General features: G+C 37.6%; 1 protein-coding gene across 4 annotated transcripts in view; it reads right to left on the bottom strand.

The window, feature by feature from the left end:
• RNGTT (RNA guanylyltransferase and 5'-phosphatase) overlaps positions 1-24577 on the bottom strand; it is a 327759-nt gene that overhangs the window by 248060 nt on the left and 55122 nt on the right. For all 4 annotated transcript variants that reach the window (XM_082405977.1, XM_082405974.1, XM_082405975.1 and 1 more), the window contains exons 9-10: positions 12214-12349; positions 2093-2164 (exon numbers count right to left, since the gene is read on the bottom strand). In XM_082405977.1, the coding sequence (XP_082262103.1) occupies positions 2093-2164; positions 12214-12349 (208 nt within the window). The remainder of the gene's footprint in view (positions 1-2092; positions 2165-12213; positions 12350-24577) is intronic.

The following is a 24577-nucleotide window of genomic DNA, read 5'->3' as shown; positions in this document are numbered from 1 at the left end:
GCTTCTGGATAAGACGGTCAAGAATGGAATGAGAGAGGTGTGCACAAGAAACTCCCACTAAATCTGTAATGATTTATTCTTTACTGAAAAGAAAGTGGAGTAAAAATGACAATGTTAAACTTCAACAAACCTGGAGGTCAGTACATGAGTATGCCTTACATTATATTTGTGCATGCTGAAATTTTTCATATTTTTTAAAAGAAATTAGAAGGCTGTTGTCTCAGGCAAAGCTCCCAGACTGAGAAGTGAACCTGCACTGAACAATATTAAAGTGGAGTTCATTATCAAGAGGCAAAGGAGACAGTGTACCCCCATTCACAAAGAAACAAGGCCAACTCCATCCTTTACATCTTGTTACGGGCCAATGAACATTAGTCCAATATCTGTAATGAGAATAAATCAATTCTGGAACACCTTACTTTTGAGGAATATAGTGGTCACAGAAAGAACAAAAATAAAACTTGATTTCTGACTGAGTTTCTTAAATTTGAAACTCTGAAATATAGAAATTCAACAAAAAAATGAGATACATACATTGAACATTTCCAGGAAAAAATAATCTGGATAAATGCAATCCTGAATCTTAATACTGCAATTTAAAATGTATACCCCTGGGCTTCCCTGGTGGCGCAGTGGTTGAGAATCTGCCTGCCAATGCAGGGGTCACAGGTTCGAGCCCTGGTCTGGGAAGATCCCACATGCCGCGGAGCAACTAGGCCCGTGAGCCACAACTACTGAGCCTGCGCGTCTGGAGCCTGTGCCCCGCAACAAGAGAGGCCGCGACAGGGAGAGGCCCGCGCACCGCGATGAAGAGTGGCCCCCACTTGCCACAACTAGAGAAAGCCCTCGCACAGAAATGAAGACCCAACACAGCCATAAATAAATAAATAAATAAATAAAAGAGTAACTGTAGTGCCATGTACACACACAAAAAAGCTTATAAAAAAATAAAATAAAATAAAATAAAATAAAATGTATACCCCTAAAAAAGAACTTTTTAAAAGCCTTGTTATAAATCTTCAAAACCTTATAACTTAACACTTTTAATTCCAGAAATCTTAATTGCTTTCAGTCTGCTTTGAATACTAAGTGATTATGCAATTTGAATAACACGTCTAGAGGAATGATTATACCTTTTCATGGATATACACTACTGAAAGAACTTCTTGCATTTACAGAAGTCATCTTGTACTGCCTAAATAATTCAGTCATTCATACTATAATTAAACATTAACAGGTAAACAGATTCTTGATGAGTCTAACATTGTAGGAAATGGGTAGAGAATATAATTCCTATTTTTTAAATCTATTTACAACAGGCAATTTTATATTTTGTTTTTAAGTTTCCTGCATGTACTCATGAATAACATATTTGCGCCTCCATGTTACACAGTTAACACTCATAGTCAGTTTCTCTCTTTTTTTTGTTTTTTTTTAAGTGACAGACTAATAAAATTTGAAGACTTTTTAATCAAGTACAGGATAACTAAAATTGAGAATTTTCCATTTTACAAAATGCTGTCTTATTTTATCACAATTAAACATTTTTCCTTACTCACTTGAAATTCCTAAAGAATCCAAAGACAAAGAAATGTGCTAAATATTAGGCAACAAAGAGAAAGAAAAGGAGATGTAAAAGTATTAATAAGGTATCAAATGGGTAATTTGAAAGAGTCATCATTGTGCTTTCCTACTATCTCTAAGGCAGTAGCACTTTTTATTTGTTAAAAACTAATTATTGGGCTTCCCTGGTGGCGCAGTGGTTGGGAGTCTGCCTGCCAATGCAGGGGACGTGGGTTCGAGCCCTGGTCTGGGAAGATCCCACATGCCGCGGAGCAACTGGGCCCGTGAGCCACAATTACTGAGCCTGCGCGTCTGGAGCCTGTGCTCCGCAACAAGAGAGGCCGCAATAGTGAGAGGCCCGCGCGCCGTGATGAAGAGTGGCCCCCACTTGCCACAACTAGAGAAAGCCCTCGCACAGAAACGAAGACCCAACACAGCCATAAAATAAAAAATAAAAAAATTAATTAAAAAAAAAACTAATTATTATCTCAGCGACATTTTTATTTTATAAATTATAAAAGGTACTTACATTGAATTTAATTATGTCGTATATCAAGTATCTAGGAACAGCCTGTCCATTTACTCTGTCAATAATCATTTCCTTTAAAGAGAAAAGAAGGTAAGTTTATTCACACTTTAAGAGCAATTTCTTTAGTCTGATTAAAATATAACATTCACACAGAAAGTACATAAATCATAAATATACAACTTGATGAAATTTCAAAGTGAACACACTTCTACACGGATCAAATCAATAGACTGTCAGCACCACAAAAAACCCCACCATGAATTTATTCTGCATTGCAATAAAATCATATGACAATATCGCCTCATTTTTTATATTTGAATTACTATTCTACATTTTATGTTTGAATTACTAAGCAACTATTAGGATAAAGAAACTACAAATTTTAAATTCTAAATATCAGCAACATTTAAAAAATTAATTTTGCTAAATCATTATTGCTTTAAATTCTGTTGTATGCCAATTGCTTTAATCATAAAATCTATAGGTATAAATGGTGCCCTTATTATAGATAAAATCTCCATGTGACACACACAGTCCTTCTTGGTTCTGTATCCCTCTACTATGATCAAAGGGAACAGGGCAAGAGAATACGATATCACATATCACAGCCATTAAGTGAAACGAACTTAAAATCTGCACTCTGACAGAAAAAAGAAAAAGCATACTAAAGGATGATTACAGGCATATAATGTAGGATTTTTTTAAATTTTTAATTCTTTTTTTTTTTCTGCCATGTCATGCAGCTTGCAGGATCTTAGTAATTCCCTAAAATATTAATTCTTAATAATAGGTTTTAACCTAAAATTAATATTCTTTCCTCATATTCTTCCTAGGAAACTAAGCAGTCTTTTTATTATCTAATTTCATGACAGAATATCCACACACAACCATCTAAAATTACAAGGAACACACTGATCGAGGACAAATATATTTTCTAGTTTTAAGCAACTATCACCAATTGATTTCTTTCTCAAATATGTAGTAGTTAAGCTATAGACATTTATTTATGGTTATCATCTTGAACCCAACACTTGACATAAATCACTTTCATTACTTTAAATTTGTTTACTGAAATATTTTTAAGTACTTGTATCTGAGAATTTTATGAGCCAACAAGGTAGTACCAATAACAGGTTTCAACTAATCTTTTCAAAAATGTGTGGATGGAAATTAAGTGGACTTCAGGTTCAGAGAGCAGACATCACAGAATTTCCCTCCCAAATTACCTGATGAAATGAGTAAATACATATCTTCTTCAAACATTAAAAATAACAAAAAAGAAAGTTTATTATCAGCAAACTAAACAAGTAAAAAGGAATAAACAAACCAGTAAGCTTTAAAAACTGATAGCCATGGAAACTACCAAAACTCTGGTAAAACAAAAAGGGTTCACCTCCAAGCCCACTAAATTCCCAAAAGCCCTACTTGTAAAATGACAAATCATTGATAACTGTCACTATTACATTCAAATATAGAGAAGGAAACTCAGTGGTTGTTTCTGTCTTTTTTCCCTCTTCCGATTAAAGAGTAATTAAAATAGCAGAACACTCCTCCTGCCTGAAATAAAGGCTACGGGACTGCGTGCTGAATTGGAGAAACAATCTGAGCATTATTGGAATAAAATATGGCTCCCAACTAGCTGAAGAAAACATTCACCCATAGTTTTTAAAAGAGAAGAGAACCCAGGGATTCTAACAAAGACCTAGGCTGTGTGGTGGACAAAATATATGAAGTAATGATCTTCAAGGCACTGGACATCCAGCAACAAAGTACAGTAACTCCTAGGAAACAGTAAATAACTATATGAGCCCTACAACTGTCCCAGCTTATTGGTCGAGGAGAGTTTCCAGGCTTCAATGCAGGCAGGGGGAGCCCAGGAGAGCCCAGCAGTCTCCCTGAATTGAGAAAATAGAGCAGGTTGTCTAGGGAGACCAATGAGGCTAGAGTTTTCACAGCAGAGGATAGGGTGGGAAGAGGGACGTCTGCAGATAGACCCCCATGAATATTCAGCAAGCATGCATGTGAGGAAACTACTCAAGGTCAGGCAAAGAAGCACCCAAAAATCTTAGAGAGAACCATACATGGCACTCAGCAAGGTTGGTAATAACGCCTGTTCCCACCAGCCAGATTAGAAAGTCTCATAACTCACAGGGCATTGAGTACTCAGAAGGATCTTGTCTCAGTAGTGGAGGATAATTATCCCTAGACTTAAGACTCCTCACCTAACAAATCTTAAAAACAAGACTCAAAGGTACAAACTAGTTCCAAGTAAATTAACTGCATCTCAGAACAAAGCTCAAGAATATTTATAGGAATACAAAAATACTGAGCCCGCAACAAGGTAAAATTCAAAACGTCTGGCAGCCAATCAAAAATTACCAGGTATGCAAAGAGACAAAAATATACAACTCATAAAGAGGAGAAAGAAAATCCATCAAAATAGGCCTAAAACTGTGAGAGACGTTAGAGCTAGCAGGCAAAAATATTCTAACAGTATTCCATATATTCAAAAAGGTAAGTAGAGACACAGAAGACTTAAAAAAGACTCAAATTCAATTTCCAGAGGTGAAAACTACAGTGTCTGAGGTGAAAAATACTGTGGTTGGGATGAACAGCGGTTTAGATGCTGGAGAAGGAGAGATTCATGAACTTGAAGACAAATCAATACAAACTATCCAAAATGAAACACAAAAAGAAAAGTTTGTTGTTGTTTTAATGAAAGAACATTAGTAATTAAATCTTCAACAGGTGGAAGGGTAAAAATGCACAAAAACGTTCTACTTTTGATGAGAATTGTAAACCCACAGAAAAAAGATGCTGAATCCTTTATTACGGGCCCTACCAAAAAAACCACAAAATCTGCATGTTTGACTTTCCTAACCTCTGTACTTTTCCATATTCCATTGCCTTTAGTTGAAGTTCCCAGGCATCCACTCTTCTGCCTACCCATTTAATATTTCCTGAGCCCAAACTATACGCTATGCTCTAAGTGCTGGAGAAGTTAAGCACACAGTCCCTAGCTTCAAGGGGCTCAGAGTCATAGAAAGAGAGGAAAATATAAAAGTACCTAGGTCCAAGGGCTACAGTTTTAATGAGAGATGGTCATACAGATAGACTGACCATGTAGCTATCTGTCTAAACCAGGATACTTTTGAGAGTGAAAGAGATTGCTATTAATAACTATACTAAGATAACAAGTATTCATCTTTACTATTCCAGTCAAATAAGGGCATACTGTATAAACATAAGGAGAAGGAGTAGTTATTTCTACTTGAAGAGTAAGACAAAGGTTTGATAATAAGGTGAGAAACCCATTAGCTGAATCCTGAAAGAGGTGGTGGATATCTTCTAGCAGGATGGTGGACAGGCCAAATGGTATTTAAAAGGCATGGAAAAGGTGGTAAACTATCCAAAGCTCAGTAATAGGTGGGACTTATGCTTTCAAGGGCTCACAGTCAAAGATGATGCTAAAGGCTTAGGCGTGGCCCAGATAAAAGGAATATTACATTGCACACTTTGGCTTTCATGCTTTCAGCAATGGAGAACCACTGAAGGGGTGTTTTGGGTTTTTTTTTAATAAATTTATTTGTTTTATTTATTTATTTTTGGCTGCGTTGGGTCTTCGTTGCTGCGCACGGGCTTTCTCTAGCTGCGGTGAGCGGGGACTTCTCTTGTTGCAGAGCATGGGCTCTAGGCACGCAGGCTTCAGTAGTTGTGGCGCACGGGCTTAGTAGTTGTGGCTTGCAGGCTCTAGAGCACAGGCTCAGTAGTTGTGGCGCACGGGCTTAGTTGCTCCACGGCATATGGGATCTTCCCAGACCAGGGCTCGAACCCATGTCCCCTGCACTGGCAGGCGGATTCTTAACCACTGCGCCGCCAGGAAGCCCCCACTGAAGGGTTTTAATGAAAGGAAGTAATTAACTGTGGAAAACCTGTGGGCTTTCAAAGCTCATCTCAAAGGTAACCCATTCCTTGAAATCCTTCCAGATAAGGCCCACTTGGTTCTAATTATCATAGTTAAGTGATGAAATGTTCCTGAATTAGATAGCAGTGGTTGCATAATCTTGTGAATATTAAAAACCACTGACTTATATACCTTAGAATGGTAAATTATATTTCAACTTTTTCAATAAAGTTAAATTTTAAAAAGAAAACGAAATCCTAAAATCAGTTCTTCAGAGTGAAGGAAAATGATGGAACCCCAGATACACAGCATATATTAAACGTCAGCTATGTACGTGTTGATTACACACGTTCTATAAATACAGGCACAACAAAATGACTAAAAGGAAATACATCAAAATGTTAAAATTTAATCTCTTCTTGATAGTTGAGTTCTATTTTATAACATACAGACTTCCTAAAATTTTAACAATGAGCATGCATATTCCTTTATAAAAAATTAACAGATGAAAAGACATGCCATTTTCCCAAGACTTTTGTATTAACTTTAATGATTAACTGCTATATCCTCCTCTTATCCTCAGTATAAAATTGATTGAACTTCACTGATTTGTTTCAAGTGAATTACTGCCGTATTTCTAAACTCCTACTTTCCACATTCTGTGGGTCAAAGAACATAATCTAGAGAGCAAAACAAAAGCTTCAATGCTCACATCTGACAGCCAGACAATTAGGCAGTTTGAGTTATTCTCGGATTTGGAACTTTACAAAAACAATTTGCAAATGAAAATGTAGAAGAAACAGGAAACTACATAGGACTGTTTTAATTAACTAAGTGGAAAAACAGATATGGCAACTATAATTCTGGTCCAAGTAAACCGACATCATGAATCACACTGCTATTTTAAAACCTCACAAAAGTCTATTATGTTGCTCTCAGTTATCCAAGTTTGGGGTGAAAATAAATAGTACTAAGTTAAATCTGCAGGTGGTTAAGCATCTAATTTTTAAGCAGTATTTCCTACCTGGAATGCCCTTGGCCCATGTCCAACAAAAATCTCTTTCTATAGAAATCTTCCCATATCTAATGCCAACTCCTCTATAAACCATCTTTAGTTCCTAACTAGATGTAATTCATTTCTCCTCTAAACCACCAAAGGACTTGTTTTAAATGCCAATCTTCCAGTTATCGTTTTATTCATTACCTATCATTCCCCATCCCGACCCAATGAAGTAAGATGTCTCCAGGGTGAGGCCTTCTCCTCAACCTTCTAAGCAATGCCTGCACTCCTGGTGTGGTACGTGATAGGAATGAAAAACTACACTAAACTTTTGCAAATGCTATAACTTGAGAGTCTTTTTCTTCCTTTTATTTTATGAATTACAATGTTAAAAAACTATCTTAAATAAAATGAAAGGAACAAAAATCAAAATAAATATTCTTGCTGTTCCCATGAACCAATTACCAGAGCTGCTGTATTGGCAATGCAGATTATGGACAGCACAACTCCAGGGGTAGCCGTCACATCAACTACGATAAGAACGGAACACCTTAGAGACGCACAGTAGCAATACTTCCAACCTTATGCAGTGGCTCTGTCAACCACAAGGGGGTGTGTGTGTGCACGTGCAGCATACGTGTGCACACATGCACAAATGTGTTAAAAAATTTACGTATGGGGCTTCCCTGGTGGCGCAGTGGTTGAGAATCTGCCTGCTAATGCAGGGGACACGGGTTCGAGCCCTGGTCTGGGAAGATCCCACATGCCACGGAGCAGCTGGGCCCGTGAGCCACAACTACTGAGCCTGCGCATCTGGAGCCTGTGCCCCGCAACGGGAGGGGCCGCGATAGTGAAAGGCCCGCGCACCGCGATGAAGAGCGGTCCCCGCACCGCGATGAAGAGTGGCCCCCACTTGCCGCAACTAGAGAAAGCCCTCGCACGAACCGAAGACCCAACACAGCCAAAAATAAATAAATAAATAAATAAATAAAGTAGCTATAAAAAAAAAAAAAAATTTACGTATACATGTCAAAATATTTTACCACACACACCGTCACTGATATGAAAATTTATACTACTAGTAGCCTCACAGAGTGCACAGTATAGACAATTCTGTTACTCTATAGTTACTCTTTGTTCAGTCTCCGTTTGCCACTCAGTCTCAATCAACTATACTACCTTCTTTCCTTCTTTCTAATCTTTATATCCAGCTCAGTCAACCTCTCCCTGGACTCCTGTCATCACTCTCTTTAGGACCCATCTAAAATTTTCCTTGATCTCACGTCCACTGCTCTTCTCCACACAACCTCAAACTCTCACTCGCTCTAGGTCACATCCTGAACCTTCTCATCACCCAAAACTATACCTCAGAAGTGGCTGATTCAAACATCTCATTCTCCAATCACAGTCTTCCATCTTCTGGCTTGCACACTCCAATATTTACCTGGTAAATTTTTAAAAAAGCAATGGGATGGGGGCAACAAGCATTCAGGTCACTTGGAAAATGGTATTCCCTCTGTTAAACAAATGAATACATATTTTATGCATGTGGCTTTCATTAGGGTAATTCTATCATTGAGAATTTAAATGAACATTCACAAGCTACTCACTATTTTCCCAATATCATTGGTATAAATCTGAAACAGAGAAGCAAATTTCATCTTAAGACAGGAAGCATTCTCATACAAATTCCAGAGACTATTAGCCAGATATAGTTCAATCTGCCTTATGAAAAAGGTTCAATACTGAAAAAGTGAAGAAATATTAAAGAACATGAGTAGCATCCCTGTAGAAAAGAAACTTACAGTTGTGGGAAGTCATAAGAAAGATGTAGAGTCCCTTTTCCCTCAAAAGAAAAATAGTGAAGGTGTGGCAAAGAGATAAACCACACAACCAAACATAGCAAACAGAAAGGTAAATGGTCTGGAGATAAGCCTACCAGAGATCATTCTGCAGAGAAAAATACAAGCTTCTTGTTGTACAGATTTGCACATGAAGTGTAACATACTAATTCAGCCTAACTTCCCAAACAGCCTTGTTCACCCGAAAGCTAAATAAAGAGAGCAAAATCTAAGTGACAAATTTCAGAATAGCCAAGAGATTGGATATCCTTGCACTATCAGACATTAAATTGTATACTAAAGTTACAGCATGTAAGTCAACCTAAAACTACCACAGGAAGACCAAAATATTAATGGAATGGGAAAGCGAATCAAGAAACAAACAACAATATAAGGGAATCCCATGTACGATAAAAATGATATATCTAATTAAAAAGGAAAATACATTACATTAGCAGACTGGTGCTGAGGCAACAGTTTAGACATTTGGAAATAAATAAAACTGTATCCCTATCTTACTCCTTTTACCAAAATGTATCGTGGATAGATCAAATATTTAAATATGTAAATGAAACCATAAAAGTATTAGAAGGAAAAACAGGGGACTATTATAATAATTCTGAAGTAAAAACATCTCTTTCTTAAAATGACACAAAAGCCAAATATTAAAAACCAAGGTGTTTAACTACTATATATAAAATAGATAACTAATAAGGACATACTGTATAGCACAGGGAACTCTACTCAGTACTCTGTAATAACCTATATGGAAAAGAATCTAAAGAAGAGTGAATATATGTATATGTATAACTGATTCACTTTGCTGTACATCTAAAACTAACACAACATTGTAAATCAACTATACTCCAATAAATATATATTTTTTAAAAACCAAGGTGTTTATAATTTACCTACATAAATTTAAACTTGTGCCACGGAAAACACCAGAAAAAATAATATTTTTTCAAAATATGGGTCATAAGGTAATACCCCAATAGACAAAAACTTCTCATAAATCAGTAAGAAAAACATGAACACCCAACAGAAAAATGTATGAAAGATCCGAATGGGCAACTCACAGAAGAAATATAGTAACTCTGTACTGTACTAAATACAGTAAAAAAGAAGTGAAAAAATATTAAACCTCCTTAACAATTCACATAAATTAAGAGGTAAACATTTATTTCACTATGTGCCAGACACTATTATCAGCACTTTATATAAACTATCCAACTTAATCTTCACAACAGCACCAAGACCTAAGTACTGTGATTAGCCTAACTTCACTACAGATGAGGAAACTGAGTAAATGATATTAGGGCCCTCATACAATAACTCATGGAGCCAATAAGACACCATCAGTTAGAGTCAGGCTCTTAACCACTATGCTATACTGTCTCCTAAAATGAAAAAGTCATTTAAAATTAGAAGGTTTTAAATTTTCAAAACCCAGTGTTTAAGTCAGTGCATAGATCCTTTACAAATGGATGGCTGAACTGTACATGTGTTCAAACTTCCTGGAAAGAAGGGTGGCAATTATACATGTCAATGTTTAAAATGGGTAACGCCCTCAAATCCAGCATAGTGAACACAGTACAGTGTATCAGGTTACTGTCCCTGCCTTAGGAGGACCACTCCTCTTGTACTCCAAGTGGTACTGCCACCAATGAGTTCCTGGCCTCCACTGTCACTCTTCCTTGGATATATATATAACTGAGGCAAGGCCCTCTGGAATCTTCCCTGGGATTGATATATAGATATTGGGGAAAAAAGTTCCCTTTCTGCTTGGGTTGCAAGGCAACTTGCCTCCCACATGGAAAGAGCCTTCATGCAGAGTGAGAACAGACAGACAAGTAAGCAAAGAAAGAGACAGAAAGACAGCATGCCCAATATCACTTGAGTCCCCAGATCCAGCCTGAAGCAAGCCAAGCTGAAACCTAATTATTTGTGCCAATTTACTTCTTTTTTCCTCAGTTACTTTAAGTAGAATCTCACTTCTAAGAATCTTAATTATAAAACTGCACAACTGTGAAAGAAAAAGGTATAAGGATATGCATACAAGTACGTCTTATAGTACAAAAAACTACAAAAAATCCAAATGTCCACCAAAAGAGGGCTGGCTAAATTAATTACAGAATTGTCTGTCAAACTTGCCTAATTAAAATCACTTGGGCACTTATTAAAAATAAAGATAACTTGACCCCTGGGAGAGTCTAATTCACTAGGTCTAGGATAGGCTACTGGGATAGGCCATATTTTTAACAAGCACCACCTATAATTTTCATAAGCAAGATAGTCTGGAAACCCCAAATTACAGTGTTTACATATACAGTGGTCTATCATTCAGACTTTTATGTGAAAAAGGTCCAAAACACATTGCTGAGTGAAAACAACACAAATTACAAAACAGATTAACATTTAAACCTTTTCATGCAAAATTATGTAACTATCCACGTGGGTACATATTTGATCAAAGTACTCATTTTCAGCCAGGGCAGAGGTACCTGTACTCAGAATCTTACTGGGACTGGAAGGGGTCCCAACTCCCCAAAAGATTCTGATAGACATTCTGTTTAAGAATCTATTCTCTGAGTTACTGTTACTAATATGAATGTGAATCCTTCAGGAGCAGATGTTAAGATTGAATGTTCTGGCACAGAGAAAAGTCTGGAATAATGTTCATCAAAATGATAACAGAAGTTACTCCAATGGTAGGAGTTCATGTGATTTTTACCAGCTTTTTTGTAACGTTCTGTATTATTTTAATTTTTATTTACAATGAACCAATACATTTAGAATTGGGGAGAAGAAAGCTGTCTGCACAGGAGAAAGTTAAAATATTTTTAATCAAGTAATTTTGTGATTATTAAATATAGATTTTCTGAATGGGAAAATTCTTATCAGCTTTCAAAATTCAAATGTAAAAGTACAAGTGGCTGCTTTCAAAGGCACGATCCTCTTTCAACAAGAACTATTAGTCCATATAGCTAAAGAACCAAGGAAAAATGTGATATGTCATATCACTCAATTAAAATTCGACTGACAAGTGAAACAATAAAATGAGTTTTTCAATAAGAATTTTTTTCAATCACAAAGAACAAAAAAATTAAGATTTAATTTTGTTCACTTATTCTGTATCTAACACAATGATCAAGTGACAGTAAGTGCAGGTAAGAGATAAATGGAATTTAACATCTTAACAAAAACTAGATTCAATTTTTTAACTGTCAATTATACACCAATAAAAAAAACTTTTTAAAAAAACTGGATCTGATTCTAAATTTCCTGTTTAATTATTAAAAATACACATTTACTTGCACAAGAAAGAAAAACAGCAATGTTTGATTTTTTTAAAAAAAGATAAAATATGACTTACCCCATCTAGGAGAGTATTTGATAAATGCATGCGGAGATCTTTACGAAATGGAAATTCCAGATTTGAAACATGAAACACTGAATTATCTCTATCAATCATAAAAACTTCATTTGTGCCATCAATCAACATCATATACCTTAAATGAAACATTAAAAAGATAATATTAACAGTAAAATTCAAGAATAGAGTCGTAAGAAATAACAGTTGAATTGTTTTTCCTTAGGCTTACAATAGCTGCCTGGAATAATGTTCACCAGAGTCCCCCCCTCCACCATCATTCAGATTAAAGTACCACAAATAACAAATTCTTTTTTAAAGAAGTTTTTGTTTCCTATAAAAAACATAGGGTATAGAGAAATCAAAGCTCTTTATGGAAACAATGTGATGTTCAAGAGCAACCTTATAACCCATCTTAGGAGAGAAAGGTTGTCTAACTTTTATTAGATCTTAAACATCAAAGTTTACAAAACACACAAACACACACATATGTAATTATGGAATTTTATTGGCCCAACAACTATACAAATTAGGGGTTACTCTCTCCACTTTGCAGTAAAAAAAGAAAGTGATTTGCAAATGGCCAGACATCAAAGTACCTAATGTTCCTTCTACCACACAACAGTGAGCAGAACAGCTAACCCCTCTCTTTGAATTAATGTGATGATATAACCAGATACCACCATTTCAGGTACAATGCTCATTCATTACTATAAAATTAAAATATTTTTTAACACAAGCTCATGAGAATTTTTATTAGCCAATCAATATATGGGGGAATTTATATACTTTAAAATGTGTCATCCTTCAAATGGCCGAGTTACTATCACTGATTCCCAATTAGTCGATCGTCAAGAACAGAGCTCTACTGCACACCATATATAAAAATAAAGTCCAGATGAATTCAAGTCAAGGAAATTACAGACCAACAGGCTATACTACCAAACAGATAATAGCAAGATTTGGGATGAAAATGGAGACCATACCCAGGTACCAAACTCTTCAAAGAATGAGAGAAATCTGACAGCAATAAGTTAGAAAGTTAAAAGTCATGAGCCTCAAAGGAACAGAAGAATCACTGTGCAGTTTTGTTTGTTGTTAAATGAAACACTGGAAGACTAACAGTCTGGATGTACCACTGAGAAAGGAGGAGAATGCGGACCATCTGCCTAATTTCCTACCCATGAGGTAGGTCAGAAAAAAAAAGCAGCAACTCAAAGATGGAGCTAAATCAAGTTAAGGCTGGGGGACAGAAGAAACGTTCAACAAAGAGACGGAAGCAAACATAGTACATGGCGGCTAATATAGAGGACAACTTGTTTCCCACAAACAAGTGTTCTAAAAAACAGAGAGACGTGTTCAGGACAGACGAGGAGAAATGGGAGGGCTGATTAAGGTAACAGAAGTGTGTGACAACAGGCCGAAGAGCAGCAAGGTAGACCAAAGGGGCTGACTTTTGGGGACTGGATTGGAAGCATGCTGTTACTAGTGTTTTCAAAATAATTAGTCGTAGCAGGCCCCTGGAGAGGAGGTGAAGGACTTGGGCCCTTGCTATGTATTGAAAGGGCTGTATCCTTAGGAGATGGGGATTGTGAAGACTCAGGTTGCACTTGGAAAAAGAAAATCAGCCTCAGTCTGGACTGACTGTGCATCTGAGAAAGTCAGACCAAACTGCCGGGCCAGCAGGCTGGCAGACAACAGGAATACTTAGTTCCCAAAGCTCTCCTGCACATGCTTTCCAAAAGCAGCAAATCCTGGTAGATAGGGAGAATCTAGTCTTCTTGAAGAAGTCAACCTTGCCCTGTGTGGTGTTTCAAAGAGAATTTAAATCAACATAAGAATAGGGCAAATAAGGACTTCCTTGGCAGTCCAGTGGTTGAGACTCTGAACTTCTACTGCAGGGGACATGGGTTCGATCCCTGGTTGGGGAACTAAGATCCCGCATGCCGCGCTGAGTGGCCAAAAATAAAAAAAGAATAGGGCAAATAAAAAGCCTTGTGATACCATCTGCAAAAATGGTACTGAAGACACAATCCATCATGTTGTTTAAGGACCTAGGTCAGCATTTTGCAAACCTTATTATTTACTTTTAGGATTTCATGGCAAAATAAATTAGGGAAACACTATATCTTTCTCTGGGAAAGTCAAGATACATATCAGGAACATTTAAGGTTGTAAGAAAACATGTAAGGAGTAACTCAGTTTTCCTGGGTCTCTCCCATGTATATAGGAGGTATACATGTTATTAAACTTTTTCTCCAGTTTAAAAAAAAAGAAAACATACAAAAGTCTGTTTATCTTATTTAGCCCATTATTTCCTAAACTTAATCCTGATATCTGTTAATATCCGGCAGAATTAGTATTCTTTTCTCTCTTTTTTTTTTTATTTAATTTTTTTTTTTTTTTTTAATTTTTTGCTGCGTTGGGTCTTCGTTGCTGCGCGCAGGCCTTCTCTAGTTGCGGTGATCGGGGGCTACTCTTCGTTGCAGTGCACAGGCTTCTCATTGCGGTGGCTTCTCTTGTCGCGGAGCATGGGCTCTAGGCACGCGGGCTTCCATAGTTGTGGCACACAGGCTCAGTAGTCATGGCTCACGGGCTCTAGAGTGCAGGCTCAGTAGTTGCGGCACATGGGCTTAGTTGCTCCGCGGCATGTGGGATCTTCCCGGACCAGGGCTCGAACCCGTGTCCCCTGCATTGGCAGGCAGATTCTTAACCACTGCGCTACCAGGGAAGTCCAGAATTAGTATTCTTTATTCACAGTTTGAGAAAAGCTGGCTTATGCTAACAAATTTCAGAATTCAGAAAAAAGAAACAGGACTTCCCTGGTGGCACAGTGGTTAAGAATCCGCCTGCCAATGCAGGGGACCCAGGTTCTATCCCTGGTCCGGGAAGATCCCACATGCCGCGGAGCGACTAAGCTTGTGCACCACAACTACTGAGCCTGAGCTCTGGAGCCTGCGAGCCACAACTACTGAGTCTGCGCACCACAACTACTGAAGCCCACGCACCTGGAGCCCACGCTCCACAACAAGAGAAGCCACCACAATGACAAGCCCGTGCACCGCAATGAAGAGTAGCCCCCGCTCACCACAACTAGAGAAAACCCGCGTGCAGCAATGAAGACCCAACACAGCCAAAAATAAAAAATAAAAAATAAAATAAGAAAGAAAGAAAGAAACGGTTTCCCTCTTCTGATCATAAGATGACAACAGAAATTATATTTCCCTTTTCAATGGCTGCCCAGAAGCTCAGAATTAAATATTATGTTCAAATAGAATAAGTATTAAACCCCAGGGTGCTGGTACATTTTGCTTTTTCTGTCATAATTATTCTCTATTCATTTTTTAACACACTTATTTGAGATATATATATATATATATATGAATGCATACATATCTTACTATCAGACTTTTCTTTTTACTTCAAGTGGAATATCAATTAAAAGAAAATACTATCTATGTATACTTATGCATAAACAGATTTAAAAGACCAAGGAAAGAAAGGCATTAGAAGATGGAATTCACTATAAAGGATTGCTCATGGGAAACTCAGCTTGCATCTGCAGAGATATCAGAGAAATTATTTAGCAGTTGGTATTCAGGGATTCTTCTGCACATATAAATTTTCAGGCTTTGGAACAGAAGTTTCTGGAATGTGATTTTTGGTTTGAACTCCAGTCATTCCGAATCACATGTACTTTTGTTACGTGATACCCATGAAAAATAAGAAGCTATTTCCTGTTAGGGAAGAAAGGTAAGGAATGTGGAAATAACCTCAATTGCAAATTTAATATACAGAATTACTAAATTATTTGTATTATATCCATTCTCATTAAAGACAAAAATACAGAAGTTTCACTGAATTAGAAAGCATTGATTCACTCTTTATATTGAAGTATATACACCAAACCATATAAATAACAGAAAAGCCAAATTTATAAACTGCTTTTATTTATTTATTTATTTATTTATTTATTTATTTATCGCTGTGCTGCGCGGCTTGCGGGATCTCAGCTCCCCGAACCCTGGGCCCTCGGCAGTGAAAGCGCAGAGTCCTAACCACTGGACCGCCAGGGAATTCCCGTATAAACTGCTTTACTTTAAATACTGGTTTTCCAGCTTGACTAGAAACTATCCTTCGCAGCAGTCACTGAGATGTGAGATAGCTAATCAAGTAAAACCACCAATTATACATTAATACAATTCAGGAAGTACATAATTAAAGAGGAAAACTGATTAAAAACAAAATATTGGTAACTAATACCACCTTAGAGTTTTAACTCACATTCCTAATAGTAGTCTGAGGGTAAAATAATCTTTAAACATCTTATAATTTAAATTTATCACCAATATTCATTAATATGGAAAGAGATCCACAATATATTAAATGAAGAAAAAGCAAGTTAAAAATCAGAATGTATGACTATGAGGGGTAGGGAGATAAAACTCTGTATGAATAGTAAAATAGACAGGAAAGCCTACACCAGAGAATTATCATCTCTATGCGGAATTATCAATAATATTTGCTTTCCTCATTATACTTTTTTGTACTTTTAAGAAATTATAGAAATAAGCACAAATTGCTTTTACAAGCCAGGGGGAAAAATATTAAAGCTACAGAAAAAACAAAAAATAGAAATACAGTCTAATCAGAGTCTGAGAAATGTTTTTTCCTTTGGCAATAAAATAAGATGGGATGTTAAACCTCGATGGTCATATACCACAGCAGCTTCAACATTAGAAGGTATTTCTCCTCTCCTATTATAAAGCATTCATAGTGGGTAATAAAAACAGAAAAGTTGATCATTTAAATTGATTCATTTCACCACCATCTCTTGTACCAATTCCTATCAAACTCACTATGGTTTTTTGTTTTAAATGATTAACCAGTTAATTTTTTAAAATATTTACTAAAGGGCCAACAAGTTATCAGGCACAGATGCTAGAAATATAACAATGAACAGCACAGGTTCTTCACCTAACTTCATATAATTTGTACCCTTAGCAAGAAAACAAGACATTAAACAAATAATCCCAAACATAATAAGTATTGACACGGTGAAGTACTAGGCACTACAGGAGCATACAAAAGGCAGAACCTGTCAGAGTTTAGATATCAGGAAAGGCATCCCAGAGGGATTCTCATGTAGCTGATAATAACAGCAGGTTATCATCACTTAGTGAGCAATGGCTATGCAGGGAGCAGTGTTCAAAGCCCTTTATATTAACTCAATTAAGCCTTACAACAATCTTACCATGTAGAGAAAATTATTGTCCCCATATTCCAGATGAGGAAACTGAAACCACAGTAAGTAACCTGCCCAAGGCCATAAAGCTGGCAAAATAGCAAAGGTGTTATTAAAACCTAGACAATAAACTATCTCGACAGCCTCTACAGTATCCTGCCTCTACCTGCATTGTGCAGAAGTTAACCGAGCAACTTCTGTGGGGGGTGGAGGGAAAAGGGAAGGGGAGATGGGGTGTGTGGTGAGAACCAGTGCTTGGTACAGTCTACCAGTTGCAATATCCTTGAGACAAAAACAGAAGGTGCGTGTTTTGGCAACAAAAAATTCAGAATACAGAAGAATGGAGAGAAAGACGGAAATGACATGGCTTGAGTCTAGAGAAGTAGTCAAGGACTTAGTGATTCATGAAAACTCTTTTTCACTTTATTTTAGAAAGTGGAAAACCACTTGCATGAGACAAACAGAAACCATAATGGGTAATTCAAACCCAAGAGATGTAATACAGGAAACTGGTTACAAAGATATTGGAAAGCTGAAAAGGTTAACAAGGGAAGATGAAGATAACGAGAGATGAGTAACTGCAAGAAGCACTACCACCCAAAGGGCTGCGGGAACAAAACAGAAGAGGCGTGTTATCAGAGGCCAGGAGCTTGGAGGATGGGCGTTGCTGAGCCTGGAAGAGGGTGGGGAGGTCCACGGAGCTCAGGGCTCAAACCTCTAAGGAGGTGGCACCAAATGGCTAAGACCTGGACCTCTAAGGAGAGGAGCACAGCACCTCAAGTTTCAGTCTCTACAGAGGAAGCACAGAAGGGAGGATACTCAAACAGCCTAGTGGGTGAGGAAATGCAAGTGGCACTCATTTGCCTAAGATGCACCCTCCAGAAGCTGGCCCCTCTGAGAGGGAGCAGTGCGCTTGGTGCTGGGAGTGCCAAAAGAAGCTGGGAACGAAGTAAGAGTTGTCGCTGGCGGCTGGAGGGGTAAAGAAAGTAGAAACAAGAGAAGTCCCTTCTCTCACCTTCCTAATTCCTTCGTGCTCCCCATGGTAAAACCCAACAGAAGGCGAGCTGGCAAGAGAGTCAGAGAAATGCAGTTTGCGGAGTCCCTCATCACAGTTTAAAAGGGTGGAACGGGAGCTGAGAAATAGCAGGTAGAGAAACACAGACCACTGAAAGGCTTTTAGCAAACTAACAGCACAATCTGACCTGCACTTTTCAAAGTTCACCTCCACGTAATGTATACTCCTATAGGATAGGAACCGATCTGTAGACCAGAGAAATTATGAGGCTTTTACGGTACTCCAAGTGGGACTACAGTGGCAATGATAACTTAGAGGTAAGCGGATAAATTCAAAACGTGTAAGAGGCAGACTGACAGGATAGTGTGCCCTTGACTGGCTGTGGGGCTGAGGGGCAGAAGAAGTCGAGGAGGACTCCCAAGCTTCTGGCAGGAGGAATGAGTGCACTTTATTTGCTGAGCCGTGGAGCACTGGAGGAGGAAGCAGTCGCTATTCAGTTTCGTTGGGGAGAAGTGAGACAGGATACGGACATGGATCTTTTCATTTTTACATCGGAAACCAAAAGGCCCAGATTTTCTCTATCCCTGTCTCTAGCAGGTTGGAAGTAGGGTCTAAGTCAGACAACCAAATGCTCCCTTCCCAGAACTTTTAACTTGAGTGACAGTGAGGCACAGGAATAGATGAAAAATGATTCAGAGCGACAGCAGAGGCACCGTCACCAAGTGCCTACGGGTGGCTTCCTATTCCAAGTGTTCCTGTGCCTGACCTTGGCTCTGGTCCTTGCTGCCTGGCTTCCCTTGATTCCTATCCATTTTCTGAGACTGGTTCTCCTGAGAGCCAGCCTTCCAATATATTCCTTTGTTTACATTAGCCAAAGTTGATTTCTACTGCTTACAGTCGATGCAATGCTAATGGATATGCTGTTCGGTTGTTGTTGTTTTTTTCCCATTTTGCCCACTATATACTGCTGAATTCAAGTAAGTTATATATGCCCATGACAGAACCACACTGTAATGTCCCCCAACCTATCCTCAACACCAATGGTTATGTGATACCAGCTCTTTACACAATAACTTCATGCCAAGAGATATGCCATCTATTTCCTGTCCTTCAACAGAATAAGTGTACAATGTTAAGCCCAGAGTCTACCTTCCCTTTGTATCTTTTCCCTCATAAGAATTCACTGCCAAACCTCTACTGTTTCTATACCAGCTACATTTCCTCTCATTTCTATTCCCAGTAGAGCTGGCATACAGCCTCTGAAACCTAATTCTCGAGATTGTAGAGAAATAGTTACATTAAAATCTCTTGTAAAGAAATTCACAATTTAGAGCCACTTCCCCAGATACAATCATAAACCTTCCTGACATAAGAGCAGTTGGTCAGACTCTGGCCCTGACCCACCAACACCTGTCAGACATTATTCCAGAAATGATGCAAGAACTGCTGACTTGCTGAACCCCAGCTTTCTTCCTTCCCCATGGGGATTTAGGCACACTTTGCCTTTTTCTCTCACTAGCTCACTGCTCAGTAAAATTGATCTCTGGTAATCTCTTTTGCAAAGTATATCCACATCCTCTTTAACACATTTTCCCCCCATTTCTTTCAACTCTTAAACCAAAGAGAAATTTATGTTATGTATATTTTACCACAATTTTTAAAAATGAAAAACCATTTTCCTCCTTCTCACCTTGTTCACTTAGTTCCATTAATGAGCCTAAGAGAGCTCTAATAGAGGCTAGTGACACACCTGTATCAAGCAAAATTAAAAGTCGTGAGTTTTTGATCCACCTAGACAAAATAATCAGTGTCACAAAGTCCCCTCACAGTCTCCATCATGCTCTCAATCTAGCTCCTCCTCATCTTATAAAACTCAAATTCGTTTTCCCCAACAGAGTTTTTATAAACTTCTTTATTTGTTGCAATATAGTTTGTTTGGTTACCTGTATTGAAACAGTACATATTGTCACTTTTCACAGCAGACAAACACAGCAAATGATTTAGCTACCTTAGGAATTAAGCAAGCTTTATAGGCTAGGTTGGGAACCTAACCACCATTTAGACTACAATTCTATGGAAACACAACCTAAAGTCTACCAACATAAATTAAGGAATCTCAGAAAAAGACTTCAGATAACTTGAAACCATCACCGTTTACACTGCTTCCACAAAAAGACCAATATTTGATGATAAAACAATGTAATCCCTACACACAGCTTTACTTTCAAACGTAATGCTATCTATAATCTGTTTATCTGACACAAATAACATTTCAACCTTTGAAAACAAAAACTATTTGAAGTACAGCTTTACCTTATTTTATCTTCCCAGAAACTCAAAGAACTCATATTAAGGTCATTCTTATTTTCACATTAACAAATTAAAGAGAACATAGACACAAACAGTAACACTACCGCCACCTAACCTTTTTTAAATTTTTTATTTCTGCTATTAACAATCACTGAAATGAAGACACAGTCCTAACATATTCTTCACATAACTGTGAAGACAGTTCTCTTCATCAAAAACTATCAAAATTTTCATTCAACATTATAAAAGATTCCAACCTAACAGGTATTTTTATCTTGATTTACTGATTCTATACACAGCATAGACTTCTTCAAAAGGATTAGCTCCTTTTTAATCTTCATATCACATCAATTTAAAGTTATAAAACAGATGTGATTAAAGTTTTATAGTCTTAAATTCACTTTAAGACCACAGCTTCATTCTATTATGTGATCACTTGTATACATACAACAGTAATTAAACAGACAACGTGTATTATTTAATTTTAAACTGCAAAGCCCATTCACTTCCCCACAAATTTAATTGTCAAACTTGTCTAACCAGCCTCTGATCTTAGAATGTTAATTGTATGTTAAATGGCAGGTCAAAAGCATGCCACTGAACATTTGAACAGTTTGCCAACATTTACATGTATCCTACTTAAGCATAGTCATCTTTATTTTATATGTTGTTTATACAGCAAATTTTCCACTATGTTATGTTCATCTGAGTTTTAAGTTTGGTACTTGGTAAACTTTGTCTATGGAAAAATCATCAGTCAAAAGACTTTTATTTCAACTTGGGTAATTCATCGCAAATAAATCTTGAAGACCTAGGGGTATCTACCATTTAAAAAAAAAAAAATCCCAAATCCTCCAAGCCTTCTCATTAAAATATCATGTATGCCTATTTCTATTAATAGAGAGTAAAAATTTTTAAAGCACAGATGTTTCTGTTTCAAGAAACCCCCTTCAACCAGCAAGATTTAGTCTGTGCAAGCTTAAAAATCAACGCTCTAAAAGAATCTGGCAGGTGTAGGGCCCAGTATCAGCTTCTAGAGTCCTCCCTCCCATTCCACAGAATTAATGATACATAATACCAATAATCAAGTATATAATAAGATTTAGAGTAAATTTCTTCCAAACCACTCAACAATTTAAAAATTTAATTTTCTTACTTTATTTTCATGAAGTATGAATGGTACCAGTGCTATCATTATGGGCTTTGGGAAGAAAATTCCAGTTCCAGAGTCTGTAACACCAGATTCAATCTGCTTGCCATCTAGACCACTAAAAAATAGGCAGGCATCTGTAACCAAAAATCTCATCAAATATTATAAAATGATTCTAACTGCCCAACTCCTAAGTATATGCTTTTTTTTTTAAATAAATTTATTTATTTATTTATTTATGTATTGGCTGGGTTGGGTCTTCGTTGCTGCAGGCAGGCTTTCTCTAGTTGCGTTGAGCAGGGACTACTCTTCATCACAGTGCGTGGGCAGCTCATTGAGGTGACTTCTCTTTGTTGCAGAGCACGGGCTCTAGGCGCAAGAGCTTCAGTAGTTGTGGCACGCAGGGTTAGTTGCTCTGCAGCATGTGGGATCTTCCCAGACCAGGGCTCAAACCCGTGTCCCCTGCATTGGCAGGCGGATTCTTAACCACTGCACCACCAGGGAAGTCCCTAGGTATATGCTTTAACTTCAGAAGTGCAACTGTCTTATCCCTTTCTCATTTTGCCATCCTCCACTGCTCAGAAATATGTACATGCCTACTGCTAAGCCTATGTATGTGTAAAACTATACCTTGTCCTAAAATACATTACCTTCAAACTCTTACTCAAAACTCCCTTTCATGAAATCTCTTATACTCTAAATAACAGGTCCTATTCAAATCACACTATCACTCTAAGTTTTCTAAACATTATAAATCTAATATGTACAAAAAAGAATTGCCTCTGATAGAAGAGAAGCATACAGGGAGCAAGCGGGAGCCTTAAAGCCCACTTCAAGGAATTTTAACTTTACTTTTAATTGAGCTGAATTACAACTAAAATGCAACACATGTTAAAAGATAAAATACTATATGTTGTTCATTAGTGAACATTAGTTATAGAGGTATTTTATTACATACCATTAATTATATATTAATATATAGTAAATAGGGGGGAAGATATCTATAGGCAAAACAGAAGGCACCAACATAGAAAGATATGTGGGAGTCCACTGTGGAGGTTAAGACATTCATCCCAGACAGGCTCTTCCTAGCTGTGTGATTTTGCACAAATCGCTTGACTACTCTAAGATGCAGTTTCCTCATCCAAAGTCTCCACCTCCTAAGCTGGTTACAAGAATTAAACGAGTTAGTACCCTCAGGTTCAAAGCAGCATTATCCATGACAGCAACAGTGTAGAAGCAACCCAAGTGCCCACTGACAGACAAATGGATAAGTAAAATGTGGTATATATATTAAATGGAATATTATTCAGCCCTAAAAAAGGAGGGAAATTCTGAAGTATGCTACAATACAAATGAACATTGAGGACATTATGCTAAGTGAAATAAGCCAGTTACAAAAAGACAACTACTGTATGATTCCACCTATACGAGGTACCTAGAGTAGTGAGAAATCAGAAAGACCAAAAGTAGAATGGATGGTTACCAGGGGCTGGGAGAACTGGGGAATGGGGAATTATCATTTAAAGAGTATAGAGGGCTTCCCTGGTGGCACAGTGGTTAAGAATCTGCCTGCCAATGCAGGGGACACGGGTTCGAGCCCTGGTCTGGGAAGATCCCACATGCCGCGGAGCGACTAGGCCCGTGAGCCACAACTACTGAGCCTGCGCGTCTGGAGCCTGCGCGTCTGGAGCCTGTGCTCCGCAAAGAGAGAGGCCACGACGGTGAGAGGCCCGCGCACCGCGATGAAGAGTGGCCCCTGCTCGCCGCAACTGGAGAAAGCCCTCGCAAAGAAACGAAGACCCAACACAGCCAAAAATAAATATAAATAAATTTATTAAAAATAAATAAATAAAGGGTATAGAGTTTTAGTTTTGCAAGATGAAAAGAGTTCTGGACATGAATGGCAGTGATGTTTGCACACATTATGAATGTATTTAATACCACTGAACTAGATACTTAAAAATAGTTAAGATGGTAAATTTTATGTTATGGGTATTTTACCACCATAAAAAAAAATGAAAAAGAAAAAGAATTAAATGAATTAATATATGAAGAATAAAGAACAGTACCTGGCACATGGTAATAAAATGTAAGCTATTGTTATTATACTATGTCCAGGGCACATAGTAAGTACTTAATTAAGGTTGGATATCATTATTATTAATACTGTGACTACTACTTTACACAATCCAAAAAAGAGTCAAGGTCATTAATAAACAAAGTCTGGATAAGACAGAAAGGATTCATTTCCTGTAGGCAGGGAAGAAGAGGACATCTCTTCTGAACAGAGAGGAAAAAGAGATGAGTGAACCAAAAATTTTGAAGTGCAGAAAAGTAAACCACAGGTAATTCTCTGTGAAGGTTACCCACAGCCCACAAACTCAAGCTTATATGCATCTTTACATAAAGGCAGGCAAGAACTACAGTAAGTAGTTCCTTATTTCTTTTTTCTATGAAGAGCTGTAACCCAAGAAAATTTTGTAAAATCAGAAGCTGCACTACCTGAGTGAGCAATAACTCAAAGAGCTCAAATCAAAGAACCTGAATCAGGTGGATCTCTCAATCTGTCTAGGAAACTGTTTCCTAAACACTAAAATGATAAAAACAAACCTGAGCCTAAAATATTCCAATGCACTAAAACAGC

This window comes from Balaenoptera borealis, assembly GCF_965194805.1.
Source record: "Balaenoptera borealis genome assembly, chromosome: 9".
NCBI classification, from domain to species: domain Eukaryota; kingdom Metazoa; phylum Chordata; class Mammalia; order Artiodactyla; family Balaenopteridae; genus Balaenoptera; species Balaenoptera borealis.
Note: the sequence above shows the minus strand (reverse complement) of the source record. Positions and strands in the feature narration are given on the sequence as shown.